This window comes from Phymastichus coffea, unplaced genomic scaffold (genome assembly GCF_024137745.1).
Source record: "Phymastichus coffea isolate CEN01 unplaced genomic scaffold, Cenicafe_Pcof_1.1 PCOF00054, whole genome shotgun sequence".
NCBI lineage: Eukaryota > Metazoa > Arthropoda > Insecta > Hymenoptera > Eulophidae > Phymastichus > Phymastichus coffea.
The window spans coordinates 1,286,684-1,313,742 of NW_026706865.1; the positions used below are offsets into that span (position 1 = coordinate 1,286,684).

The 27,059-nt window shown below is 46.0% G+C and overlaps 1 protein-coding gene across 3 annotated transcripts in view; it reads left to right on the plus strand.

Moving 5' to 3' along the window:
* The window catches only part of LOC131665815 (dystrophin, isoforms A/C/F/G/H), a 175,165-nt gene that overhangs the window by 141,010 nt on the left and 7,096 nt on the right, over nucleotides 1-27,059 (plus strand). For all 3 annotated transcript variants that reach the window (XM_058937963.1, XM_058937964.1, XM_058937962.1), the window contains exons 40-42: nucleotides 4,103-4,247; nucleotides 8,605-8,728; nucleotides 9,587-9,753. In XM_058937963.1, coding sequence (XP_058793946.1) covers nucleotides 4,103-4,247; nucleotides 8,605-8,728; nucleotides 9,587-9,753 — 436 coding nt within the window. The remainder of the gene's footprint in view (nucleotides 1-4,102; nucleotides 4,248-8,604; nucleotides 8,729-9,586; nucleotides 9,754-27,059) is intronic.

The following is a 27,059-nucleotide window of genomic DNA, read 5'->3' on the forward strand; positions in this document are numbered from 1 at the left end:
GGAGCGACGTGGCGAATAAATCTGCTGGACCGCAAATAAGTTGATCATCATCTTGAATCTCTCTCTGGTCTAGTCAAACCCGTATAACATCGTATATATGTCATCTCTCCTCGGCGAAATCCCCATGCACTTTACGTCCTGCCGCGTGCAGCGATACATGTCTTCCTTTGGATAAGCTACATGTACGCGACGAGCCAGGTGGCGCAGCTCATGTGGTACCCTGGAAATGATGTAGTTGCGCAGCTATACTTTTTTACGAGATACGCGTATATCAACGTTTAACGATGACGTATTCTCCCGTTCGCCGACGTTTTACGAGCCTGCTTTCTATTCTGATTAATATCAGTTGAAGGCAATTAACGAAAGCCTCTTCGATTATTTAAGCTTCGTGAATATCTTGCAAGTGGCCGTAGCGGCGCCAGTTCGCATTAATATTTTAACGTTGAAAGTAGGCTTTTATGGATTACAGGACAATTTTTGCGCGCAGCAGCCTAGCAGGGTGGCTCGAAACTTTGCTCGGCATGCATCCCCCTCTAGTTGTGAATTATCGAGTGAATTTACCGGAAGATTTGGGCAGAAGGCTCTGCTCGCTGGACGATTGTCATTGTTTTCGTGCCAGTGGAAAACTTTTAAGACTTTTCGGCAGAGACAGAGTGCACATTCCCCAGTTGAATAATTCCGAGCTACTTTTCTACCTTCACAATGATGCTCGCCGTGCTGATGTAAGGGAACCGGTCTGGATTAAATAATGAACCTCCAAAGTTCTCTCTATTGTTGTGTACAAGTTATCCTAACGGACACGTTCTTGTAAAGCTCCTTTCATTGGAATAAGCTTCAATTTTCTTTGTCCTTAATTCAAGAATCTCAATTATACGTCTCATCAAGTCATTGCGCATCTTAATTAATGCTTTTCATTCATTCTGATTTTAGAATCACGCCCGGCATTAATTTCGTTTAATGTTCACACGATGGCTTTGCGGAGCTTTCCCTTAAGATTATTGAATTTGCCATGAAAGCACGTTTGAAACACAGCTGCACCTTATTATTATTAGGATATTGCCAATACCTACACATAATAATAAAGAAAATGCTTGATTTTCACCGTTCAAACCCATCTGCCATTCCAGCTGCTTTATTTTCGATAATTATCGGTGAAAAGAAGTCAAAATTTATAATTGCTATTCGTTATAACGAAGTATCGGTTACGTTGTGGGCAAACAACGCGTTTGCCCACTCTGCTCCTTCGGATATGAGCGCGTCGGCGGCTAAATTTATTATCGGCAGCTCCGCGAGAAAGAGAGGGAAAAAATGTTGTCATAACAGCGACGAATTTCCATTTATATTGGCCGAAGCTCGCTTATAATTTGAAAGAGCGACCAGCGCGGCAATGCGGCATTTATCTACGAAATCGATATCAATTAATTCGTCAGAGGGTAGGCAGGAAAGGAAAAAATATTCCCTTCCGGTGAAAATTAACGGCTTTCTACGCTCGCAGATTGAGTTACGAATAATACTTCTCTTTGAAGGCCGTTTCTCTCTCTTGCGCGTGGGAAGTGCCTCTGATTTGATTTCCTCACATCGTGACTTTTGAATTGCCCAGGCGCTTTCTCCTTGCTGGGCTTTTAATTAATGCTCGCGCTTTTCGAATTTTAGCAAGATACTCTGTCTGCGCGCCAGTCTGACCATTAAGACTTTAATTTTTTCTAAACGACGCTCAATTGAATGGCATTGCTACGCACCTCTGGGAAGTCTCGCAGGTGCAGGAACTTTGCGAATCCCACGAGGTGATTTAACTCCGGTGGTTTAAACTTTAGCCGGGCGACTAATTTGATCTACTATATTCGAGAGAGAGGGAGACATCAATCACTCGCCGTGTTTAAGTATGATAGATCGTAATCTATCCATCAATTCCAAAACTGAATTTGCACGGCAAATGCTTGGGCAAACTGTTTTTGGAAAAGCTATCGATTCGAATGAAATGTCCAACACAAGTCGGTACGCGCGCCTTTTGGCGAATTCGCCTCGTAATTAAATTTCCTCGATTAGAGAGTAATGAAATTCGGTTGAAGAGAGAGAGAGAGAGGTAAGCTCGTCATTTATTCTTTATGAAGAGCGAGCGACTATCGAGAGCCGCGCTATTTTCGCCAATTGCGAAGTTGCCAGGCGCGCGCAGATGGAGTCTCCGCTGACGACGACGCCAAATCGATTGTGTCTGTCTTGCCGCGACATCTGCGCGCGCGTTGAAAAGCCAATGTACTTGCGAACCAATGATTTATCAACGGCTTCCTCCTTTTTTACCAAACCCGCTCGACAATTCAAAGAATCGTTAAAGTTTCAAGGCCTTTTTTTGGTAACTAAGGCTTTTTTTATGAGCTTGCTCGATTGTGCTTTTATCAAGTGACATTGCTTTGGAAATTTTATTCATAAGTGAAATTTAATTATCTTTTTCGAATTATTCATTTTCGAAGAACTAGATAACTATTAATTTGCGAGCTTCCGTTAATTATTTTGTAACTGAAATGTATAGTCGATTCTGTGTGAATCAACGTTTTACTGTTCATCAGCTCAAATTGAATTTGTTCAAAGTACATCTGATTTCCTTCTAATCGAAAATTTTCATGGTAAAAGTATCCGTTATATTGAAGTTTACTTTTTCATAATTTATTTGATAATATTCAAAATGAATATCGGAGGCGAGTTAAAAACGGTCGATGCTCCGAATAAAAAAAAAACTAGAAAATAATCAAAATCTTTATGTCGTCCGTGGATCTTAAAAAAGCATTTTGGAGAATAACCAGACAAATTTTTTTAAATGGTAAGTTGCGTCATTGAATCGAAGATGGCCAATGTGTTTGCTAAAAAATTGAAAAACTAGCCGAAGCTCAATTCTGACAAGTAATAGAACTCTTGCATTAATTTGAATCTTATCTTGACCTTCAATGTAGCATACTGTATTCGCGTTGAATTTTTCAGAGTTACATTTTGAAAAACAGATATGATAGATCTACATTGTAGCAAAGGCCGTTACCCGAAACATTATACGACAATAAATCATTCTTATGTATTTCCTGCAGCACCATGATAAAACAGTCAATTAACGACACCAGGAATTCTACCCCCACGGTTATAACTTGAGTCTGATATGCGGAGTCTGATAAAGCAGACTGAAAAGCTAGCATAAACGCAAGCGCAAACAATAAAACAAGTATAGCAAGTGTCCCCTGTCGGACTACTGTTGCGATTCGAGCAACATACATCAGGCAAAATGAAGCTCAACGCGTTATCATCGTTAAAACTATGCGCAAGGGTCAGTAAGCAATGCCATCGTAGCAGCGACTATATGTTCGTCCTCTAATCGCTCTTTCAGACCCCAAACGTGTGTAGCAATGCTATAATAGATCTTCAAGCTACCTTGTTGCTCTCCTCAAGGAAACTTCAGTTCGCAAATCGAAGAAGAAAATAAGTAGCAGACTATTTAGTAAACTGATGGAAAAGTTGTATGAAAGTCGCATCGCTAGACCACGAAATATTTAGATGAAAATTTTAATGAACGCGGTCCAAAAGATAATGAGGTAATAAAAGCAGAGCCAATATAAAACGTCATTATAGCTCTTTCCCGGCAATAAGGCTATAGGGTGGGTAATTTATTGACGATAACGCAACCATTGATGCAACATAATTTGCTGTTATTTTGATGAGCCAGTGATTAACAAAGAGATTCTTGTGTCTTTTTCGCGTGCACGGGATATAATATCTGGTCTACGAATATTGAGAAGCGAGAGAGAGAGAGAGAGAGAGAGAGAGAGAGAGAGAGAGAGAGAGAGAGAGAGAGAGAGAGAGAGAGAGAGAGAGAGAGAGAGAGAGAGAGAGAGAGAGAGAGAGAGAGAGAGAGAGAGAGAGAGAGAGAGAGAGAGAGAGGGAGAACAAAGCAATATTTTGCCAACGCGGAATTGCTCGCGCGTATATATAACGCCTTTATTAAATTTATCGAGACGCTAAAAAAATTGCATCGCGTCATTTATCTTAAGAGGCGAAAAAGGAGTAATGAGGCTACGTCGCATAAACGTCAAGAACGAAATGCTTATCTTTGTTTTCCTTGCAGAAATCGTTTGGAGAGCAATACCGAGCATTGGAACGCGTTGCTGCTATCGCTGCGAGAGCTGATCGAATGGGTAATACGCAAGGACACCGAACTCACAGGACTTGGACCGGTGTGCGGCGATCTGGCCGCACTTCAAAAACAACAGGTAACAGTTTGCGCGTTCTTGCCTGTTCAAGCGCGAAATTAGCACCACGTAGAAAGAAAAATGTTTTTTATTCCTCTTCCCTGCACTGCGCTCGTTTTACGGTCGCGTAATATTACCAAGAGGCGCGCTAAACGATCTAATATAAAGGCGTGATGACGTCGTAACGCGGCTTGAAACTGAGATATCTACTGGCGCACTCGCCCTTTCGCATCGACAACCTTTGAGATTTCTCCCAGCTGTATAATGGCTCGCTCTATCTGGCGCCTCATGGCTACTTGTGTAAAGTTGTATACTCGCGAAGCGGGAGAGACCTGCTGGTCGAAAGGACCTAAACTTCATTTTACTCAGCATGCAGTTTGAATAGACACGATGCTCTGTAGCTTCGTTTAAGTTTCTCGGGTCGATTTTTAGTGCCAAGAACTTATTATAAAATTGAAGAGCAACGATAGCCAACGCGTACGCTCGCTGGGTATAACTTTGAGCAATCAAATGCTGAAAGTATCCGATGAATGTTCCGAAAGGCAGTTGTGTCCTTCAACCGCGATATCAAGAATGGCAGTAGTTATTTTCATTTGTAAACGGTAGTTTTTCGATTACAGATCAAGAAGAAGGCATCTGATGCGCATTTCGTTAGAATTAACGTCACTTTCAAGGAGACACTAATACGATGATAACATTTGCTCGGGACCGAAAATAAACGCCTGCGCGGAGGGTTTGTGCTATTCGATTAATGCACCGTGGCGTCCACTCTGCAAATACATAATAATATTAACATTTTAATTCAATATTGGAATTGGAAGTGACGTTCGTGCGCGAACGATAATGACAACGTGTTTGTGTAAAACTAAGCCGCTTATACGTCTCTATATATGCTGTGTAATATCTGTTAATTAATGCGACGTAACGAACGGTTTGATCCGCATATGAAGTGATTACTGCTGGTGCGCTGCATTTCTGCAGAGAACAAGAAATTGATTAAAATTCTGCTGATCGCTGTGATCGCATAATCTTTTACTTTCGATTGAATGCGAGTGACCGTTTGAATCGACGAGTATAATTAGAGCAGTTCAAACTATGAAGTCTGCAAGACATTCAACGTACGATTCCGTTAACGCTAACGCTACGCATAAATCGAGTGACAGTCGCTTGGTACTACTGGACCTGATGAATTCGCTGAAACACTCGAACAAACGGCAAGCATTTAACGCCAAGTGTAGCTGACGTCGATTCGCCAAATCGTAAATAACGCAGCAACGGCATGATCGCAGCTTCGCGCCTTGCACACTTATTCCAGCGACGTTCAAACTATCTCTTCTCTTCCTCTGTGGTAGTCGACAAGGGTGCCCGGGCGGTTTGTATGTTGACTCAAACTCGTGGTCGTGCACCTGCGACTCGAGCGTGAATTTATGCCGCGACATGCCGCTGGCTATATGTGACGAGCTAAGGAATTTCGAGCTGCGAAGCAAAGTGAAATGTTTGCGTTATGCATACACCTAGAGTTCGGTAAAAGTTAGACGATGAAGTTTAACGAACCTATGATTTAACGATGCCACTTACCTCCGTTGATAATTCGACGTCGGAACGTCTTTTTTGCGCAAAGCTACTTGGTTCGAGTTCTCGCGCCTCCGCGTGTTTACCTTCCTCAGCAAACTTCACGCGGCCGATGCTGATTTTTTTGTTTTTCATTTCTTAAACTTACTCAAAGTCATTCGCATTCGCCTTTCGTCCAACCGAAGTATGTGCGGCGGGTAAAAGATTTAAAACATTCTATTTGAATCAAGTAACAGTGTATCAAAACGCTTTGAATGAGTTCAAAACCTTCCTTGTCTGCAATGTCAAAGCATAGAAATTTCGGCTGAATGCACGGCAATTATTCAATATTCATTAAAATACCGATGCCCATATGAAATTCGCGAGTGAGAGAATTCGCCAAATTTGATATTAGCGGAGTAACCGAAAACGTGAAAATATACCGAAAAATCAGTGAAACAGCGCAAGGTTATCTTATATTCTGTCGAAAATACACTTTTAATTCTATCGCGTGTAAGTGAAAGAAAGCTTTGCATACGCAAGCTTTCGCCGAGCTGACATAAGCTCCTTTACACTCTCTCGTTGTGTGTCGTCAAAGTTCAACAACCTTCCAACTTTTACATTTAACGTACCAATATATTTCCAAGCAAATACTTTATTGCGGTCCAAGACTTTGCAATGATAGTGGTCACTATCATTGTGCAGTAGGTCGTCTCATTAATTACTCGTGTGCCGCGGAAATAATAAAAATTATCTACTGCCTGACGCTGTCGGACATCTCTGTGGTGCTCATTAATTTTCTTGGATCTCGCGCGCTTCACTGCCTTTCTTCCAAATGCCTTCCAAAGCAGTACGGATTTCTAGGTCGTTTGTGTGCAATCAGATTTATTACGCTGAAGCTCACTTTAATTTCTCGATTTTAAGGATTTGCCCTTTTTATGATCGTAGGCCAAAGGTATTTCTGTTAAAAGCTAGGACTTTAATGGAAAAATTAATTTTCTTTATACGCGCTACTTTGTAAATTTCTTCTTCACAGCATGTTTACTCTGGACGATCAGGGCAATAAAAGCTGAAAATATAAGTCTCATGCAATTAATGATACTATGAGGAATAAATGAGACTGGATTTTAATGAACGAATACTCAAAATGAAATGGTATTTAGCCGGCATAAAGATGAAGAGAAGGGAAAAGATGATTTAATTAGAAGAAAAATATAAAGAAAATATAAGAGTAACTTGTAAATGATGACACGATTAGCCTGATCCTCCGTGCTAGAGATTATTCAATAGCCATTCAATACTTAACAGCTACTCGCTTACCGCGCGACACCGCTTGCACATCTCGTGCGAGAAGGAAGGCGCCTCCTTCCTTCTCGTAACGCAGTGTCAACGTCTTGGTCACGGGCAATGACGTAATGATAGCGATGGGCCGAGTTGCCGCCTATCGGGCTGCTCTTGACAGAAGACGCCCCAGAGTATACCATGCGTGTCCTCGGCTAGGCCGACGGACGCCGATAGCCGTTGTTGCGGTCGTTAGCTTGCCGAGCCGCTGACGCAGGATTGTACAAACACAAGCGCACGCACGCGATCGACGTTCCTCGGAAACGCTTCATAGCACTAGTTTCATACATCTGGCAGTAGTACAAGCGCAGGCTTCGTCAAAGCGCAACGCAGGATACACGTGACGGTGATGGGATCTTGCCCACGATACTAACCCACAGAGAGGAAGAGATAAGAAGGGGAGGAAACACCCTCGCAATATTAGGTCGTGTCATGAGGGACCAATGAGCGTCGCGGAAGAAGTGGTATGGTCGCTCGAATTCTCGGCATTTAAGCCATGCCCGGCAAACAAACAGCTTAAACCCATGTGTTTGGGTTCAAGCGAAATGGTTGTATCGTCGCGAGCTCTTTCTCTTCCAACCCCATCTCCCGCAAAAAGCTTGTAATTCAGAATTTGAATGAATAATTTTTATGAAGTAGCACTTAGAATTTTTTAGAAAAACTTGAATAATTTTACGAATATAAAACGCTGTGAAAGTCTAAACGCCCCTCAAATAATTTAAAACTAGCTCGCCGAGCTTACGAAAAACATTGTTCGCAAAAAAAGAACGTGAAATTTCCACTCCCTACGAACCGTCTCGAGTATGCACACTCGAGTGCAAAAGCTAAGGGAAATTCACGCTGCGGAAAAATTCGCTTTCTCGCAAAAGAAAAAATATGTATGTGCCAAACGAGCATCATCGCAATGACATCAAAGAGAGAAAGATTGATTGCCCAAGTGGCGTGAATTAGTCAAAGAGTGGAAGGTGAAAAAAAAATTGCAACGTCACAATTCACTTGATTTTTTCCTTCTCAAAGGAGCAAAAAAGGAACTATGACTGAAGGAAGAGAGTGCATGTCGTCGATATTTGCGCTTCGGTGGATACTTCCAAGCGTTGAGTGTGTTGCTCATTGGATCGGATTTCTTTTGAATGTTACTTTCTTGTTGCCGCGTTTTTTTTTTATTGGAGAATTTTTCTATCTTTCTTGTGTTACAAATATAGACAGTTTTAAGCACAAATATGCACACTAACAAAATTCAACGATTATCCAAATTTAATTTTACTATAGTTTAGTTTTGATTAATTGAAACTAGGTGTATTGTACACATTTTTTCCGATCCAAGAAAAATCGAAAAATCAATTGCTTACTCAATGAAATGACAATATTCAATTTATGAAATGAATTGTATATATTTACAGAGCTAGATTACTTGAGCGTAAAAAAATATTCAGCAAATAATATGTAAATGTTCTTGACAAGTAAGCTTAACGAAATATTATTGCAGGATGATCACCGAGGCTTCCGAAGACAGCTGGAGGACAAGCGACCAATTGTCGAGAATAATTTGCTGAGTGGTCGGCAATACATTGCCAATGAACCACCTCTGTCCGACACATCGGACTCCGAAGGTTAGTCGACGTGCAGTGTATTTGAAATAGTGTTATCTATTCGTTTTCTTAAAAGATTTTTCTTGAATCTAGTGACCCTCCTTCCCCTTGCCCCCTAAAATAAAAGAAAGAAAAATACGCAAACATTAACGTGTAGGAAAGGCAGCGTCGAACAAGATGCAAAGCCGAGCAATTAATTGGTCAATGAATCACGCGAGATATCTCGGAGTCAAGTTTTTTTCCCCCCTGTACCGCGCGCATGTTTAGCATTGATAACGTGGCTATCTGGTAGCCAGCTGTTATACGTTGATTTATTCGCAAGCGCACCCGTTCGCCTACTCGTATACCATGGATATATTCTGGACGGGTTGACGCGCTAATCGCGCCACTCCGCGGATGATTCAATTTTAATAGCGATTTTCGCGTTTTACGGGTACGAGCCACTCGGAATTTCAATCGACGCTCAAGGGGTTCGTTGGAAGCAAGCTGTCGAATTTCGCGCCCTTAACCTCGGCTACATCGAGTTTTCATACTTGCTTAATCGAGCAAAACTCTGTGCTGCGAAATCAATACTCCGAGTCGACTTAATCCTCTCGAATAAGGGTCGATTTCGCAAGCAATACCCTGTAGATTCTCTGTGGCGCGCGAACGTTTTCGAGCCGAGAGAGAAAGGCATTATCGAATAACCCCGGTAGCGGTTAATTGAGGCCATCCTTCAAGCGCAAACGCTGCACGGCCCTCATAGCCGTATCGATATAGAGGTTGTAAAAGCCGCGCTAATAGCCGATACTATTATCACGGCAGCTACGAAGATGTAATGCGCTGTTTTAAAGAGCAAAACGAAACAGCTGAATCCTCATTAGAGAATTTTCTTCTCAGCAGGTCGCGATTTGGACGCCGACTCGCGTGGCTACAGAAGTGCCGAGGAACAAGCGCGCGAATTGACACGCAGTATTCGTCGCGAAGTGAACAAACTGTCGGAGCAGTGGAACGCTCTGATCGAACGCAGCGACGCCTGGAAGCGAAAGCTCGACGATACAGCCACCGTGAGTATTTTTTTATCCAATAATCTTGCACCTTTAGCTAAGCCTACGCGAAGCATTGATTTTTGAATGCGTCCACGGAAAAATTGAGCGTGTGCCAATTTTTTTTCCGCCGCAAACAAACTTTTTCATAATTCGCTTGGTTGCTCTCTGCTTGCGAAGGCTGAATTTACAAACGCTAAAACCAGTCGGTTTTCAAATCATGAAATCAGCGCAGTAAAGTTTTTTAACTAGGGAATTTTCAATTTATCGGCGAATTACGAGCACGCGAGTTGAGCAGTGAAACAATTTTCGAGGAGAAATGTAAACGTTCGTACATTTTTAATAGCCAGAGATGTAGCTTCATGTTTTAACATGCTTATCGTGGCCACAACCACAACATATTCTTCATAACTGCTTATCTACGATAATTTTAGCTCTCCCAACATAACACCAATTACATAAAGCCATCAATTCATCAACCCCCTATCGGAAGAGTTCAACGACAAACACACAGGACAGGCCGATAAGACGATCAACGGTAGCGCTTTCGTTCTTATCGCCGTCCTTTTTTTTCCGCTATCGTCGTGCAGCAATTTCGTCGCGCTTCCATTTGTCGAAACGACAATAATAACCGAATAAGAGTGGCTTCTGGGGATATCGCTGCCTCCATCTTCTTCTTCTTCTTCTTCTTCTTCTTCTTCTTCTTCTTCTTCTTCTCCTTCCATGGCTATCCGAGAAAATCGCGAATGATCGCTCGGCAATCGACGATCAACGTTTCTTCGCGAGCGTCAAGTGACTGTCGCTAGAATGTTTTCCTTTTGTTCGATTAGCCCAGACGTGCAACTGAGCAATTTCAATGGAATAACAAACTCGTTCAATGCATTGTGATCCCTCGGGCTCTGATGGATCCTGAGAATTCAATTAGAATCCGATCCAATGAGCTCAGGCTCGCCTATGGTTCCGCGCAAACAGCGCAATGATATTCATTCGACGTGTCGTGATCGCACATCGCGAACAGTGCAGCTCGAGCCAAACGAAAACAAAGCAGACGGAGTTCAGGCGCGCCACAAACGGGCAATTTTCGAAGTCTGCGAAACTATTGCCGCGCGGCGCCGCGCTTGGCGTTGCGCGCAAAAGAAAGAGCCACTGATCAGCTACCGAGGCAGCGTACCGAGGCGCACAATGCATCGCCGGGAGGGTCATTCGTATCAATCTAGCGCTCAATTCCGCCGAGCGGCCAGTTGATCAGGGCGCTTCGCGCGCGGCCAATTACTTAATTATCGAGGCGCGGCGCGGCGCGGCGCGGCGCGGCCGAAGATGAGTTCGCTTCGGACCGCGCGGGCCAACTTTGACGTCGGCCGCTTTGACGTCGACCGCCGGCGCGCGATATTGGCCGGCAGCGGAGCGAGGCCTGATTCATCCGTTGCTCTCGCCAACGATGTACTGATTATCGCCAGTCGAACTACTCGAGCGTCCGCCTGTTCAGCTTGCGAACAGCCAGTTTCGCGCCAGGCTCGCCGACAAAAAGGGCGCTCGCGTCGTTCCCAAGCAATCACATAATTGGCCGTGCGCGCGGCTGCGGCCGAGGATCATCGATAAATAACGAGATCGAGCGAGCCGCGCTCGATCGGATAATCGCGTTGCCTGCGCTACCGACGCTCCGCGATCCGGTTTGCCGCCTCGCTCCTCGTTTTTGCCCGCACGCTGTGCTTTATCAGCTCCCCGCGACTACGCGGACGCGTCCTGCATGCGAAAGGCCTTCTCTCGCTGAGTTTTCGCGCCGAGCCTGCTTTTACGAATCCCGCGAGCGGCCAGCTAATTATTAATCAAGTTTGTGCGACGCGAACAATATTCGACAACTTTTCTTGTTCGTACACGCTTGTCCAGTTTCCCGAGTGAAATCCCAAAGTAATCCCCCGCATCTGTACACTCGCACAGTGCAAAAGTTAATCCCTAGAATTCTGTCTTTCTGACCCTCTTTTTGTCCTTTCAAGTCTCCTTCACGCTGGTCTGGACTAATTGTATTATACGCGACCTCGTTACGCGACGGAAAAAATAACAGCTGGAGAGCTTGTCGTTGTTACGAGCTTTAACCACGTTTCTGCAAATTAAATCATATTCAAAGTCGAGTTGCATTAAGCTTTCGTCGCTCTGTATTTTTAAACTTGAATCTTCGGCGTCGTAAGAACAAAAACGGAACGGAACGAGGATCGTTCAAACGAAACGTTCAATCGCAATTCAAATGAGTCGCGTGCACGGCCTTAGTGAATAAAGAAGTGAACGTGTATGCGGGAACCGAGACCCCTCCCGCCATACGTATTTCGTCATCGACGCAAAAAGAAACGACGGCAAACAAAAGCAAAGGTAAAATAGTAAAGCCCCACATGTGTAACACTGCACGGGGCCTTTCTCTCTTTCTCTGTCGCTCCGTCCCGTTAGCATGTATAAATGCCGAGCCCGAGCCTTACCGAGCCGAGCCGAAGAGATCCCCATTCGGTTTTCTTTGTCCCCTTCCCGCGAAACATGTGTGTGTGTGTGTTTGTGCGCGCGAGAGCGAGTTTGCACGCGGCGTCTTTTAGTTGGCCGTGCGCGCCGCCGGCGAGCGCCACGTTTCGTTAAACGCCTCCGGGGTGGCTTGAGTGGTCGTGTCGCGATCGGACAGTGAGTCTTGTCGATTGTCGCGCGAGCGATGTCTGCCGTGCTATGCGTGTCGTGCAGTCCGTCGTTTACCGCTTTACTTTCAGCGTGGCCTGCTCCATTGAATCGACGGTCTTTCTGATTCGCAAGATCGAGTCCCACGCCGCGACATTCCCACGGCGAGCAAACGCGGCGCGCGCTGGTGCGTAGCGCGTCTCGCGCAGCTTCGGACACGTGTTTCGCGGCACAGCAGCGCCGTGCGAGAGATGCAAGGCTGTGCGCGGCCACTCCCGGACCGGGGATCCGCAGCAGGCGGAAAGAAAGGAAGCGCGAGCATGGTCCTCTCTGTGTTTAGCCGGCCGGCGCTGCCGCGCGCGGAAACCGAATTCATGAAAATTTCGTTGCCCGAGCGCCCGGCGTCCTGGAATTGCCCATCGGCGCGCGCAAGTATGTTTGTTCTTGCGGCTTCGGAGCGCGAATTTCACTCGATTGTTCGCTGGATCGTTCGCTCGAGTGCAATGGCAAAGTACGGCTTTGGCATGTAATAATTTCAGTTCGGGAAGCTCACCGGCCGGCAGAGCCCAATCCACTTAGCTGTTGGTTGCAGTCACGCGGCAGCGTTCAAACCAAATTTCCTCCAGAAGCGCATTTTCCGAATGGAACTTGGCGTTGCGCGAATAATTGAGAGGGTCCGTTCTCAAAACCGCAAGCCCGCGTATTCTTAGCCAGCCAAGAATTTCGGAACTGCGTCGCCCGTACAAATTGCTATGAGATTGACATTTCGTCGTCGTGCGTCCGTTCGCGCGTCGGGAAGTCGCCTACTTATAATTAGTTGGACGCGATCCTTTAATTAACGGCTCGGCCGCCTCCCTCGTTGATTTCCGTCCCCGATTGTTTAATTGGCCGCTCCTTTCTTTCTTTCCGCGGGTGCGCGCGCGCGCGTGTGTCGATTAATTGAATGAGGGCTTAATTAGGACGAGCAATTGTTTTTTGTCGCCTCCAGTCCGCGCGTCAATTGATTCTCTGCTTTTGATGAGTCTTTTTTGGCAGCATGCTGTCATTTTCAAGCTTAAACTCTGCAGTATTCAAATGCGTGCCGTACAAGACAATAAAGCTCAATAAAAATTCAAACAACTTGGTAAAAAGACAGGAGTTACGACCATGAATTTAAGGCAATCGACTGCCGTAATGCCGCAGGGCTTTTCATATCGTCCACATATCGCATTACCGATGCTTCTACCTTTTATTTGACTTCTCTGCTTCCTCCTCCCCTTCAAACGCGCGTTTGCTATCTTGATGTACCTTTTCAGCTGTGTAGTACTGCTGGTTCTTGGTTCTTTCTTAGTTGTCAGAACTTTGCATTGTTTTCAACCGATCAAACTGTTGTGAGTTTGCTTCCGTGGATGCTTATTCCGTTTCTATTTTAGTATAAATTAAATAAATCGAGGCTGAACTTCCAGTCTAGAGACGCTAATTGAACCATCACATTCTGCTCGAAGCTGTGAGAAAAAATCACTCAAAAATCATCGATCTATTATCCGTACTACAGCATTATTTTCAAGATCAAAACGTACGGTCTGTTCCGCGCAGTCTGAAAATCTCTCTATCAACTCTCAATTTGTGCAGAGTCATCTTTCTTGATTCTCTCTCTCTCTCTCTCTCTCTCTCTCTTTCTCTCCCTATGCGCCACCGACGGCTGGAAAAAAAGTTCCTTTTCCGCTTGGTGTCGAAAACCCGCGTGGCTGATCTGGTTTTTCGCGAGCTGGCGCGCTCACAAAAGCGTTCGTTCGAGCTACCGGTGCCAGTTTGATTTTTCACTTCGCAGTTTTGTCCCTCCCTTCTTTGATTGCTTTGTGCAGAATTGTGCGGGACGTGCGTTTTCTCTTTTTTAGGTTGGCACTCGTGCTGATTTTTATTATCGTCGCGTCGTCGATGAAATTGATATACGAAAACTAATTGGGCGAAGAGTAATTCTTTTGTCGTCGTATTACGAGGCAGAAGTAGTCGATACTACAAAACTAGCAACGTGGGAGCGTGCGAAGATCCCAATTTCATCCATCAAAAAAGAAAGCAACCAGCTCGCGCGCACGAGAGAGAGAGAGAGAGAGAGTAAATTGAATTTTCCTTCGCCACTGTAACTCATCCCGGAGAAAAAGCAAGAAGCTTGAAAAAAATAGAGCGCTAGTAGGACAACATGCGCAAAGAGAACAAAGTCGATCTATCTCTCGTGAAATATCTAAAACAATTTACGAGGTTGTATCCATCACCGCGCCCCGAGAAAGAGAGAGAGAGAGAGAGTGAGCGAACTCGAGTAATTCGCGGGAGATGTCTCGCGAGATTGCCGCCGTGCAAGATGCACTGTTTTGCCTCTCTTTCCGAGCGGTTTTTGCTTGATGAAGATGTTGCATGCTCTTCGGCTATGTTAGTGTCTGTATCTCGTTTCGGAGCTTTCTTCCGCGCTCTGATTGTTTTTATTGGTAGTTCGCATCGTGAGATAGCGTTTCCGGTGTGAAGGCTTTGCCAAGGCTTTTGGATAAATAAACGAATATGGGTTGCACGACGAGGTGAGCGAATCAAGAGGCCATTCTAACTGTTGAATATTTTTCCGAATAACAATAAACGAACAATTTATTATTTGAAAAAGTGAGTAAATGGCAAATCAAGTAACCGGGAAATGTACGAGCTCGAGAACAAGCACCAAAACAGTCATTATTGCTGTAAATAACAGCAATCGACGCGATGGACTAGTTGAGAACTGGCAAAATGTCTTTGTCCGTGATTGACATTGGTCGAGCTAGCTGGTTATCGCCATTTCTGTTAATTATTCAATCATTGACCTTTGACGTGCACACGTAATTCCGAAAGCAAATTAAACAACGATTGTAAAAGTAATGAAACCCATAAAATAGGTTGCTTTCATCGAATATCAGCATTGAATCCGGAAAAGGAAGCAAACCTGTTCAGCACTATTTTGCGAATAGCAAAAAGAAAAATTAGAGACGCTCTCGCGAACAACGTAATTGCACCACGATGACTTACCACTAACAACATGTCAAAGTCTAACGGAATTTGATAAAACAGAGAGAAGGAGAGACAAATGCGAGGCTTTAAGCTACACGGCAGAATGACATTTGATAAACCGCAGCAAGGCTAGAAAGTCCAACCGTATTATCGTATTAGTATCGAAAAAGTGAGCGGCGCGGCGATAGAGAAAGAGAGAGAGAGAGAGAGAGAGAGAGAGAGAGAGAGAGAGAGAGAGAGAGAGAGAGAGAGAGAGAAAGAGGGCTGGCGAGTGTGTATAATTTGAAAAACCGGTTGTGCAGCACGCACGACTAATTCGTTTCCTACTCCTCCCAGCATTGCGCCAGGGGAAGGGGATCGAATAAAGCCGCGCTCTGTGTCTCGGCGGCGTCTCGACGCCATTCATGACTCTCCGACCCGTGGCGTACGCGCCGCGCACGATTTGCCTGCGTGTCGATTCGACTGGAACGACACGCGGTTCGCAAACTTCCCTCCGCGACGACCGGGATTTATGTGTCGAGCGGCTCGCCGAGCGAGCGACGCCCGGGAACAATCGTTCCGATGCCTTTTCCCGCGCGACTTTGCCACCGCTGCTGCATTTTCCGAAGCTACGCTCGCGCTTCGAGCTACGTAGCTCCTACTTCTTGACAGATGCGGTAATGGGCTCCAAGGGCCGAACGAGACTCTCGCGACGCTCGCGCGCACGTGCGAGCAGATATAACGACGCCGCTCGCGATTGCAGTTTGTTGCGCGGTTGCGCAAGGCGCGCGCGCCGACCGGAAAAATTCTCGCCATTCCAACGGAATGACTTTGTTTACGTTGCACGAAGCGAGCCGCCGTCGACGAAAACGCCCAGCGGCGCACTGCCAGCTGGACAAGCAGGAGCCGTAGCACGGCTAAAGTCAGCAAGCACGCGATTCGCGCTGGGCCGCGCCAGCGCTTTATCGCGTTGGATTGTGGAACGCGGCGCATCGGAGGCGCATCGGAGGTGCATCGGAGGTGAGCGCGGAGGCGCGACGACGCGGCCGTTCGCCTCGCTCGAGCGAGCTCGCGACTTTTGCGCGGCGAAAGCTCGAGTGCTGCGCACACAGCGAGGCTCGCGCGCCCAAACGCCAGCGCCGGAAAAACGATTGCTCGCGCCGCTCGATTTGCGCGTGTTTGCCGGACGCGTGAGCGCTCCGTTGTTTGCTTGGCGAGCTCCCGGGAAAAAGCGTCGCAGCAAGCTCCAGCTGCCGAAAGACACGTCCTGCCGAGCGGCTCCGGAATGCCATTGCGGCTTCTGCAACCGATCAATACACCCGCGCACGTGTATGGCGGCGCTGTACGGTTATCGGAACACGTACACCTCGCAACGACACATAGCGCCGAGGGATTATCTGGCGGCTGCAGGCTGCCGCGCGATGTTTTGATCTCCTGCTCCTCCGGAGGCAGAGCAAACCGCAATGGAGATTCGGATATTGACTGTGTGTATACGTCCACGATGCTTTTCTCCTCCTGCCAGGGTGTTTGCCGAATTATATCCGCTGCGCGCATCTACTGCCAGTCGATTTCCATTGCGATTGTTCGGCTGCGGCGACTCACATTCGTCGCAGCTCAACTATCCTTTTATCATTCTCAATCAATTGAATGAGCTTGAGAGCACCTATACCCATTTGAATCATTTTAGCAGCTCCAAGTTGAAGCTTTCATCATTTGACCACTTGTTCTTATATGGCGTAGCTGCTCAAGTCAGATTTTTGCCATTTCCAGATCTTTAAATTCACCTTTACGAGAAATAAAAAAGATCGTCAAGCTGTTTTTGGAATTTAAGATATAATGTAATTACGACTCCGTTGAGGTTTACAGTAACTTTGGACTTTTCTACGTGTGATGTGTGTACATAAAAAGTTTTTGAGAAATTAACAATTTTTATAATATTTTGACTTACGCAGTTATATCTCGAACAACCACAGAATAACTTGCGATTGTCGCAACATGAATTTCAATCCAACGTTTGGCCAAACAGTACAGCGCCAAAAGCAAGATAATCTATCGCGAGATCCATTAGTATTACGACCGTGTACCGAATTTTGACCCGTCGCACTCTCACCATTTTGAAGAGGGTCTTAGATACGAGATCGAGTGGTTGGTAAGATAACCCTCACAGCCGAATTCAATTATTTAGTGGCTACAGAGAGAGAGAGAGAGAGAGAGAGAGAGAGAGAGAGAGAGAGAAAGAGAGAGCGAGAATCGGGAAAGTTTATCGAAATTCACAAGCCGCAGGTGTGTGATATTCACCATCCTTATCGAGCTGTTGGTCGACCTGCATGCCCAAGTGAGACTTTTCAGACTATATCAATTGCCGTATAGCCAGGAAACTTACGTAACGCGCAGTTCTATGGAGATTAGATTCGCAAACAGTAAAATTCGACGAGCGCTACGTGAATCCAACAACGAAATTGATATTAAGCATTGTTTATACATCCGACTGTGCATTTTCGTTTGCACGCAATTAATAATATGCTCAGCCACGCTCGTCAGATTGTTTTTTTTTTGTTCCAACACGTGTTGACAACTTCCCACGCTCATCTCAGAGGAAAGACCCATCGCTCATCCAAGAGGGGAGGACGAGAATAAATTCCCAACGAATACATTTGTCACGTGCCTTCTTTTTTTATAATTAAAATCGAGAGAATTATTTTTCCTCTTAGCGAAATCTGAAAAGCAAACACCGGACTGGTTACATGAGTACGATCGTTATTCATATATGCACCCGGCATCGTTGAAGGCTAGTCATCGCTCAGAGATAGCGTGATTTGATCAATACATCGCCAAACATTCTTTTAGTCACTGCTCGCTAGTGATTAGAAAATGAGCTTTGAACGATCGCATAACGAAGCAAAAAATCAAAAAGAAAAGCTGGTAACGTATAGGATGGAGCCTTAAAGGCCGCACGGAACGTGTCAGGCATAGCACAGGCAGACAGACCGAGAGCGAGAGGGAGAGAGAGAGAGAGAGGCGCGTGGAGGCGAAGTAGGAAAAGAGGGAGAGAGAGAAAGACTACAGAGTCTATATACGAAAGTCTCTTTCCCAGTTCACTCTCGCTTGTCAACGTGCGCGCGTGCATCGCAGCAGCAGCGTGGACTGTCATGCACGAGCCTCGAACTCGTCATTTCTCAGTGCGGCGCCGATAGTTGCGTTCGCTCGTGGCGGTGATACAGGTGACGATAAGTGAGAGCACGAGGATGGAGCTGGTGAACGGTAATGGCATCGAGATGCTGTCGAGGCGAAGCATCCACATCAAGGATTACGAGGGCGACGAGGAGGACGAGCTCGACGAGCTCGACGAGCTCGAGGCTAACTTTCGCGAGAAGGTCGACGAGGATGCCACCTCGCTGAAGATCGATTTGTCGATGGCCGAGCAGTTCTATTACGAAGTCATCTCGTCGTTCCACAAGGAAGAGGTAGATATGCGTCCGGAGCGTGCTCGGCTTGTTTTCTCATTTTCTCGCGGACCAGCAAAAAGTGAGAGTCGCGAGCACGGTGGCGCCTTGCCCGAAAGCGCGTTGAACCGCGCGGCCGGGCTGCGTTCAACGGGATCACGCGCAACCAGTTCCTCGTCGTAATATCTGGCGCGCTCGACCGAAAATCCAGTTGCGCATCGATTTCCTCGTTCCCGTGCAGCTCCACTCGCGGACCCGAGCTGTCAAAACAAGCCGACGATTACATTGCGCGTGCAGGATCAGCGGCGTGCACAGCTGCTCGTCCTAACGGGACTACTCCTGTGGAGCACGTGCGGGCCTTTCCCTCGGCGCCTCCGAACCGCCTCGCGCCTTCGCGCGGGTTGCTCTTCTCGGCGACGGTGACTCACCACGGCTCTACCCAGAAATTCGTGGCTTCTCTTTGACGACTGACGTCTCGCTCGCCAGATACGACTTAATCCTCGCGCAATCAAACAACCGAACGCTTGTACTGTCGGCTCTCGGCCGGTTACGCAACTGGCGAGAGGCACGCGTAATGCCTAATGAATAGCCAGGCACGGGCTTCTGTAACGGAAGTGCCAAGCGCATCAATAAAGAGAAGTGTATCTTCTGGCTTCTGTCAGGCGGATGCTGAGTGTGTATGGGCGACGTGCTGAGTGAGCCGAGCCAAGGAATCGTAGCAACGCGCAACACCCCCTTTTGTGCGCGTGAGCTTTGAAGAGGTTTCACTCCTTCCTTTCTAATGGGATTTGGAAAGAGGCACGTCTGTCGTGCAAGACGATGCACGCGCTCCCTCGTGTCTGCGTTCGCAAGCCGATCGCGAGCAAGATTCGCGATTCGGCAAGCTAAGCTGTTTGCCAATTTTTTTTTCCGAATTTTCGACGACACCGGCGCGATTTCCTTATTGCCGCGCGGTCGCCTGCTCGCAAGCTTGATTGACTAACTCGCCGAGTTGAAATCTTTTTTTATGACACTCGTCGTTATCGCACAACAATCGGATTTCGCTGAGCAAAGCACCTTGCCAGGCGCCGTTTATTTCAAAAACCACTCGATCTTTCAATCGCGCTCGTAGCCGGAAACCTTCTTCAGAGCGAACAATGTCCAAGAGTACTTCCGTCTGCTCCGCTTCTGCACTTGGCACTTGTATGTGTTGGCAATTTGAGAATAGAACCAACCTGCCCATTCAAGCTGTCTCTCTCTCTCTCTCTCTCTCTCTCTCTCTCTCTCTCTCTCTGTCTGGTCGAAAAACTCTTTGAACACGAGCAAAAATACCAGGTCGAATAATTCATCGATTAAACAAGTATGATGTGAAAAATGTTCGCTGGGAATCTTTCATATCAAATTGTTTCGTGTAAAACATTCGTCGACGGCGAGGGAGGGGCAGAGGGTGGGCAAATACTTTCTCAAATTCTCCCGGCTGCTACTGCAAGCGGATTTTCAAGCGAATATGATGCTTGGCATTCTATTCTGCCGAGTTTGGATTTCCGCTGCTGCCGCCGCCGCGAGTTCTCTTTCTTTCGTTCGAACGAAATTCTTTTTTCGCGCAGAACTGCGTATATCATTTTATTCTGCCTATCCGAACGAAAAAAAGAAAAAGAGAAGAAAGAAAAACACGCGAAATGTTCAGTGCGGTGAAAAATACTCTAAAATCGTATATGTTTCCAACGTATAAAGCGGCTTGCTTTTTTTGACTCCGCATCGCAATTTCTTTTTCTTTTCGGCGCGCGTAATCTTGTTAGAATGCGCGTGCGTTTCCTCCCTCTCTTTGTGCGCCACTAGCTTGGCTTTGCCAATCGACGTTTGTATCGCGCTCTCTTCTCTCTCTCTCTCTCTCTCTCTCTCTCTCTCTCTCTCTCTCTTTTGTACGCGTTTCTTCGTATCGTGGATGCACCTGTGGATTAGGAAGTACACTTTTCTTCCTTGTTTCTCTTTCTAGGGATGATTGCTTCTGCAGATATTGGCAGTGCTGACCGATATTTTCGGTTCTTCCGAACGAATGCTCGTTTGGGTGATGTATGTAGGAACGGTTCGCGTCATTTAGTCGTGGTTGCCGCGGTTGGAAAGTGAAAGTGGAACGCGACCACAGCCGAAAAGAAATGCCGACACAACGCTAAAGAAGCTCCGCAACGCATCTCACACTTGTCACACGTGTTAATCAACGGCGGCATTCATTAGAGGCGGGTGTACGCGCAGCTAATTAGCATCGAACTCTCTCTCTCTCTCTCTCTCTCTCTCTCTCTCTCTCTCTCTCTCTCGCTAATTTCCCGGTTGCAAGGGTGTTTTCGAACGCACGCAGCGACGGCGCAAGGAGATAAAAGGCACGTTGAAAAGAACCAGCTTGATTATATAGCCCTGCACATAATAATGACGCGTGTCTGACTTATCGGCGATCTTGAGAAACCGATAGGGCAGAGCCTTGCGGAGGTGCGTATGCGCGTGCTCGTCTCGTACTCTCCTCCTCTTCTTCGTCAGGATAAGGGTATACGCTGCTGTTAGAGAGACACGATGCGCTTTTCTCGCCGCGTCCGTGGGAAAGTGTGCTCTCGAGATTATTAAACGACTCATCGACAGCTTTTTTCTCCTCTGCCCGAAAGACTAGGAGATAAGGCCTCGTGTTTTTTTTTCTTTTTTTCTTTTGAGGTTTTGAGGTTGCGGTGCGCAAAAGTATATGTAGTCGCGAGCGAACGGCACGGTGCTGATCGCAGCGCGATGCGCGCCGCAAGAGAGCAATGAGGCGTGCGAGTGACCAACTTGGGCTGGACTTCCTCGTTCCGATAAGCCCTGCTGTCTGTTGCGTGCTTGCATTCGCTTCCTCGAATTGAATAGAGCGGCCGCGGCGCGCAGGGTGCTTGTAACGCGAGTTAAAAGGCCGACTGCGAAATCCGAGAGATTGACGCTCCGATGCGTTCGCTGCACTCTGTTTGCCGCTCGCAGCCTTTCCTTTGCGCATGTGTGTCGCGAGAAGAGTTGTCGAGTCGGGCTCTCGACGAACCGCATTGTTGTTCTGAAAGGAAGATCGCTGCTCGGCTCAGTGGCTTGTAGCAGCGATGATCGAGCCGAGCGTGTAATTGTGATGATACGTCATTCACCGATAGCATCGGAATTATCTTCCGCGTGCTGTGTGCGACTGCGGATTAGCGGCGTCAAATAATACAATCTCCGGCGCGGAGCAGAGTCTCGCGCTTCTACGCTCCAGTGTCGATCGGCAACTGCACGCTGTCTGCAACCTCTCGTCGGACAATCGTTGATTGCATGATAATTTCATATCTTGGAGCGTCAACCCGATCTGGCATGACGAGCTTCAGTCGCTTACTGAGTCAGTTGCTCTCGGATTGAAATACGTGCGCCGAGACTACATCGCGGAAAAAGCTCTTACGTTCGAGTAGGAGGCAAATCTAATAACTTGTGACTTTGATTCAACAAAATCAAGCTTTCTTTCAAGAACAAGTTTCTTGATTCGACAACTTGCCTCGTATATACATCATTACTGAAACGATTCTACTAACTCACCGAAAACGTGCGCCTCGCCAAATTCTATGTACAAGTGGCTTTCTTTGGTCGACTTCGTCATCGCACACCACTCAATTAACAAGTTTACTACTTGCACGCGTCTTTCAACTGAGTGGTTTTCGGAATGGATCTTTTACGAGCGTTGCCGCTGCAAAATTGGAAAAAGTTGAGTTTGAAATGTAACTGACCGAAGTATATAATCGTGAGTTTTCTATTTGTTGGACCTGTTGAAACAAGCAGTCTCACGTGCCGTGATATTACAGCTTTATAGGTGGGTTGACAACGCAATGAAATGGAAAACGAAAGATCCCCAAGTGTAGATTGAGCTCTATTGTCCCAATGGTAAATGAGAATCCGGCGTTTTCGTGGGCGTAGTTGCAGTAAAACTCACCTTTATTAACGAAACTCGTATTCATGTATCAGCGGTCATAAGACATTTCAAATAAATCATAGTATGGTATACGTTTCATAACTGTCTTTGCATTCGATGAAGCCATGGGCTTGTTAAAGTAAGCACTTACGACAACTAAATTGGTCGACTGTAATAGAATAATTGTATTGGAACTGGATTTTCAAGTTCTATTTGAAGAATTTTACAAAAACAAGCAAATCAAAACGAAGGAGATGTGTAGCGTTGACTGTCGATTCAAATCTAAAGAACAAAGCTTTCGAGTCAAAATCTAGTAAGCACATTGAAAGAAGAACAATGCACTTTTATTTTTTCTTATCTGAAACTCATTGCATCGTATTGTTAAACAGCGTGCGGGAAGGTTACGAATTACGAGAACTGAACGGTTCACACTCCCATTTAATTCACTCATTGTGGCCGATCACCTACGTCGAAGGATCGTTTGAATTCGTCGAAAGCGTGTTCTGACTCGATACTGGTATCGAACTGTTTTCCAAAACTGACGACAGCCTCGTTTCCTGGATCGCACAGACGGATTTCGGTGGTTTGGATTTGCTGCAGATTGTTAAGGGACGTAAGCACAAGGGATGTGCTCGGCTGATGGTTCAAACAATCGCTGAAGAAATTGCCGAACAGAAAGGCCTAGACACCATTCTGTTTATTATTCATGGCAATGAATCTTCACGGAAGTTTTTCGATTTATTAAGATACGAGAACAGAGGATCCATTTCTTGGTATATTGTCTGATAAAAACTGTTGACCAATACTACGTACTCGGGCAAACCATAAACAGAGCTTTAAATAACGTTTCAAAATACTGTCACTTGTCATATACGACAAATTGATTTGGCATTAAAGCTGATTTACTAATACAATTCTTATCTTATCGTTTTATTGATGAAACATTTTACACGTTGCGTCCTTTTGCTACTCTTGAAAGCCGATGGCTATGCATTGCGTCTGACGATTCTGGCAAAGATACTTTTGTCTTCTAGATAGCTTGAATAGTTCAACAAAAATGAACAAAAAACCTTTAACGTTTGAAAATACATCGTTGATGCCTCAATCGAAACAAAATATTTGTTTGAATAAATATACGAATATTGAAGAACAATTAATCGGTCCATATCCATGCTCGACAAAGTTAATTATTAAATCAATGATTTATTTGATTGCTCATGAAATTCGATGATTTTAAAGCGAACGACGGAGACTATTGAGGAAGACGAACATCGGAAGAAAGTGAAAAATAATGAATTGTTCAGATCAGTGACACCGATGAGACATATGTGACTGAGTATCGATTTAAATCTAAAAAAGAATGATTTTCAGCTGAAATGCAGTTAGTGCAGAAAGTAAAGGGCACGCTGATTTTTTGTTCGTATCTCTGGATGATACTTTGTCGAACAGTGTACCAAAGGGATACAAAATATGAGAATTTGACAGTCACACTCCTACTTAATTCACTCGTCATAAGAGCACTACAACGTCAAAGGATCGTTGGAATTCGTCGAGATGGTACTAAAATGAAGTGCTGGTATGGGTCTGTTTTCCAAAGTAGACGACAGCTTCGCCACTTAGAAATCGTGAATGAATTTCAGGGGTTTGGGTTTGTTGTAGACTGTCGAGGAGCGCGAGTGTAAGAGTGCGAAGAAATTGGCTAAATAACGAAGGCTTAGATTCGTTATTGAGCTCACTGCTCTTTCACACTGCTCGATTCATTGGGATACGAGAGTAGGAATATTATCAATCAAAATATTGTCATTTTTTATATGTATAACCAATTTATTAATGACCCCTACCGCTTTTGACTATATGAATAAAAACATTAATAACAATTTAATTAACGACATCCAATTGTGAAATCAACCAGTGAAAGAATTTTTATTCTCCATAATTTAACGGTTGTCGTCTGGTTGTTCACATTGTCGAGAGAGAAGTTTAATTCAGGTGTGGCATTTAGGCGGCAAAAGAGGAGTGTTCATGGAAAGGTAGAGCAGCAGCATTACATAAATGAATGGTATTCAGGTCGCTTCGAGCGAGTGCTCTTCGCATGATATTTGACACTCCGAAGTGTATCAATCGACATTTGGCCAAACGTTTCCTCGCGCCTCGCTGCCTCCGGCAATAAAGTAGCAGAAGTTATAGAAGCAACAGCAAACGCGCAGAGGTAGAGGTGCAGCGCGCGATCGGCGAGCAGTTCTCGTTGTCGCAGGACGCCCGAGAGCGGTTGTACATGGTCGCGTTGGCGCGCCACTTGGCGAGCGTTAAGTCGCCCTCGGGATCCCAAAATTTGTCTGCTCGTCGTGCGCGCACCTGAGCATCAAAGGAGGCTCGATCGCACGCGCCACCGAGAACACAGTCTGTCTTGCACGCGCAGAAACGGACACTGGCTGTCGTAAAGAGACTTTTTATCACTAATTCGTGTAACTAGCTTGTTACACGATGTTACGCGGCAGTTTCGCTGAGACTTCCCTACGTTTCTACGTTGCTGTTCTTATTATTATTACTTTGAGAACTACGTTCACGTAGATATCTGTACGCATTAGTCTTGGTGCCCTACAGCCGTAGGGCATGTAGACTTATCGTCCCCACCACGTTTGGAATAACGAGTGTTGAGTGGATTTTTACGCGCATCATCACTGGACCTACAATTTAAGCTGGAATCCGAAACACTGGAATCACGGTTACAAACAAATGAAAATTTCAAATTTCTAAATATTGAAAATTGAAAATTGATATTTTTGACGATTTTCGAACACACGACCTCTCGTACAGAAGCTTGAGCTCTTATCTACTGAACCATTGAATCTACGTTTGATTCCTTATGCATTCACACGTTTACATTATTCTGGAAATTCGTACTCGTGTTGACCTGCTTCGTTCATCGATTAAAAAAAAGAGAGAAAATCCCATTACACGAAAATTATCTAGAAATGTAAATATTTCACAACTCTGTATACATTTCGTTCTGCGCTTGAACTGAGCGGAGAAAAAAGAATATAAAAGCGTAGGTAAAATGCAATTTATACATAAAATCATCGTTGATCGCAGAATTCGATAAATTCAGCCTTGCGGAAACAAACATTTAAAGCCACAGAGGTAGATTTATTTTTCGATTCTCTCGGCGATTTTTACAGGCGCTCGCGCGCGATAAACCGAAAGCGCGGGGAAATTGAAAGTTCCGTCCCACCTAAAAACAAGAAAAAAAAACGATTATTTTCTCTCGCTCGTGGAATAATTCGAGCGATAGGATTTTGGCTCGCTGCTAATTTGCTCGGCAACAGGCTTTAACGGTAAATATTCGAGGCCTTTTCGAGCGGAATGCAACGAAAAGGTTAGAACGCGACTAGCCGACTTTGCGACTTTCCGAATGGCGCTTTGTTGCTCGATCGATTTGCGCGGCCGTCGAGCGTTGCGTTTCGTGGTGTAGGTTCGAATCCGATTGGAATGCGATCTGCTGGTCGGTTCGCACGCGCAAAAACAAGGATTCAGCCGGACGAGGATGAAAGCAAGAAGAGCGGCGCGTGCATCGCGCTGCAGCGGAGCAATAACTGCTCGGGCCTCCCGCTGCGGACCATTCTCGGCAGCGAGGCGCCCCCACGAGCCCGCGAGTCCGCGAGTCCACGAGTCCACGAGTCACGTGCCCGCGCCGCGGACCTTCACCTTCGGCGCGCGCGTGCAGGAGAAAGTCCCTCGCCCCGCGCTAGCGCTGGAATTCGCCGCCGACCGATCGCGTGGACTAATGAGTCCTCGCTCCAAGCGCCACGGTCGTTGTTCTTTCCTCGGATAAGTAGGTCGATGTTCGTTCCAGACAACGACGGCGCGCGCGCTTTCGCGCTCTCTCGAGCGCCCTGACCGGCGAGCTGCACCAGCGCACCTTCGAGTTTGAAAGATGGAGCGTCCGAAGGCAATCCGAGTCGGTTTGACGACGGGCAGTGAGCCAAGAATCTTCGCCGGCAAACAAAGCGCATAGCTCCGCGCGCGCGCTCGCGGCCAAACTTCCAAAATAGCGGCGGAACTTTGACAATTTTATGAGGCGCTGTATACCTGTAGCGCCGTACGCCAAGCTTCCGTCGAGCCACCTTTTTCGAGCTTAGCTCGGGGTTTCTTGGTCTTGCCGTTGCCCGTGTCCAAATACTTTTCACTATTGATTTCACTGCTTGCTTCTTTCCGAAGTTCATCGATTGAGTAGCGCGTAGATGGTGTGTGCACGCTAAAATCTGACTTTTTCAACGTGACATTGACGATTCGTTTAGGAATTAGTTCTTACTTCCGACGAAGCTGAA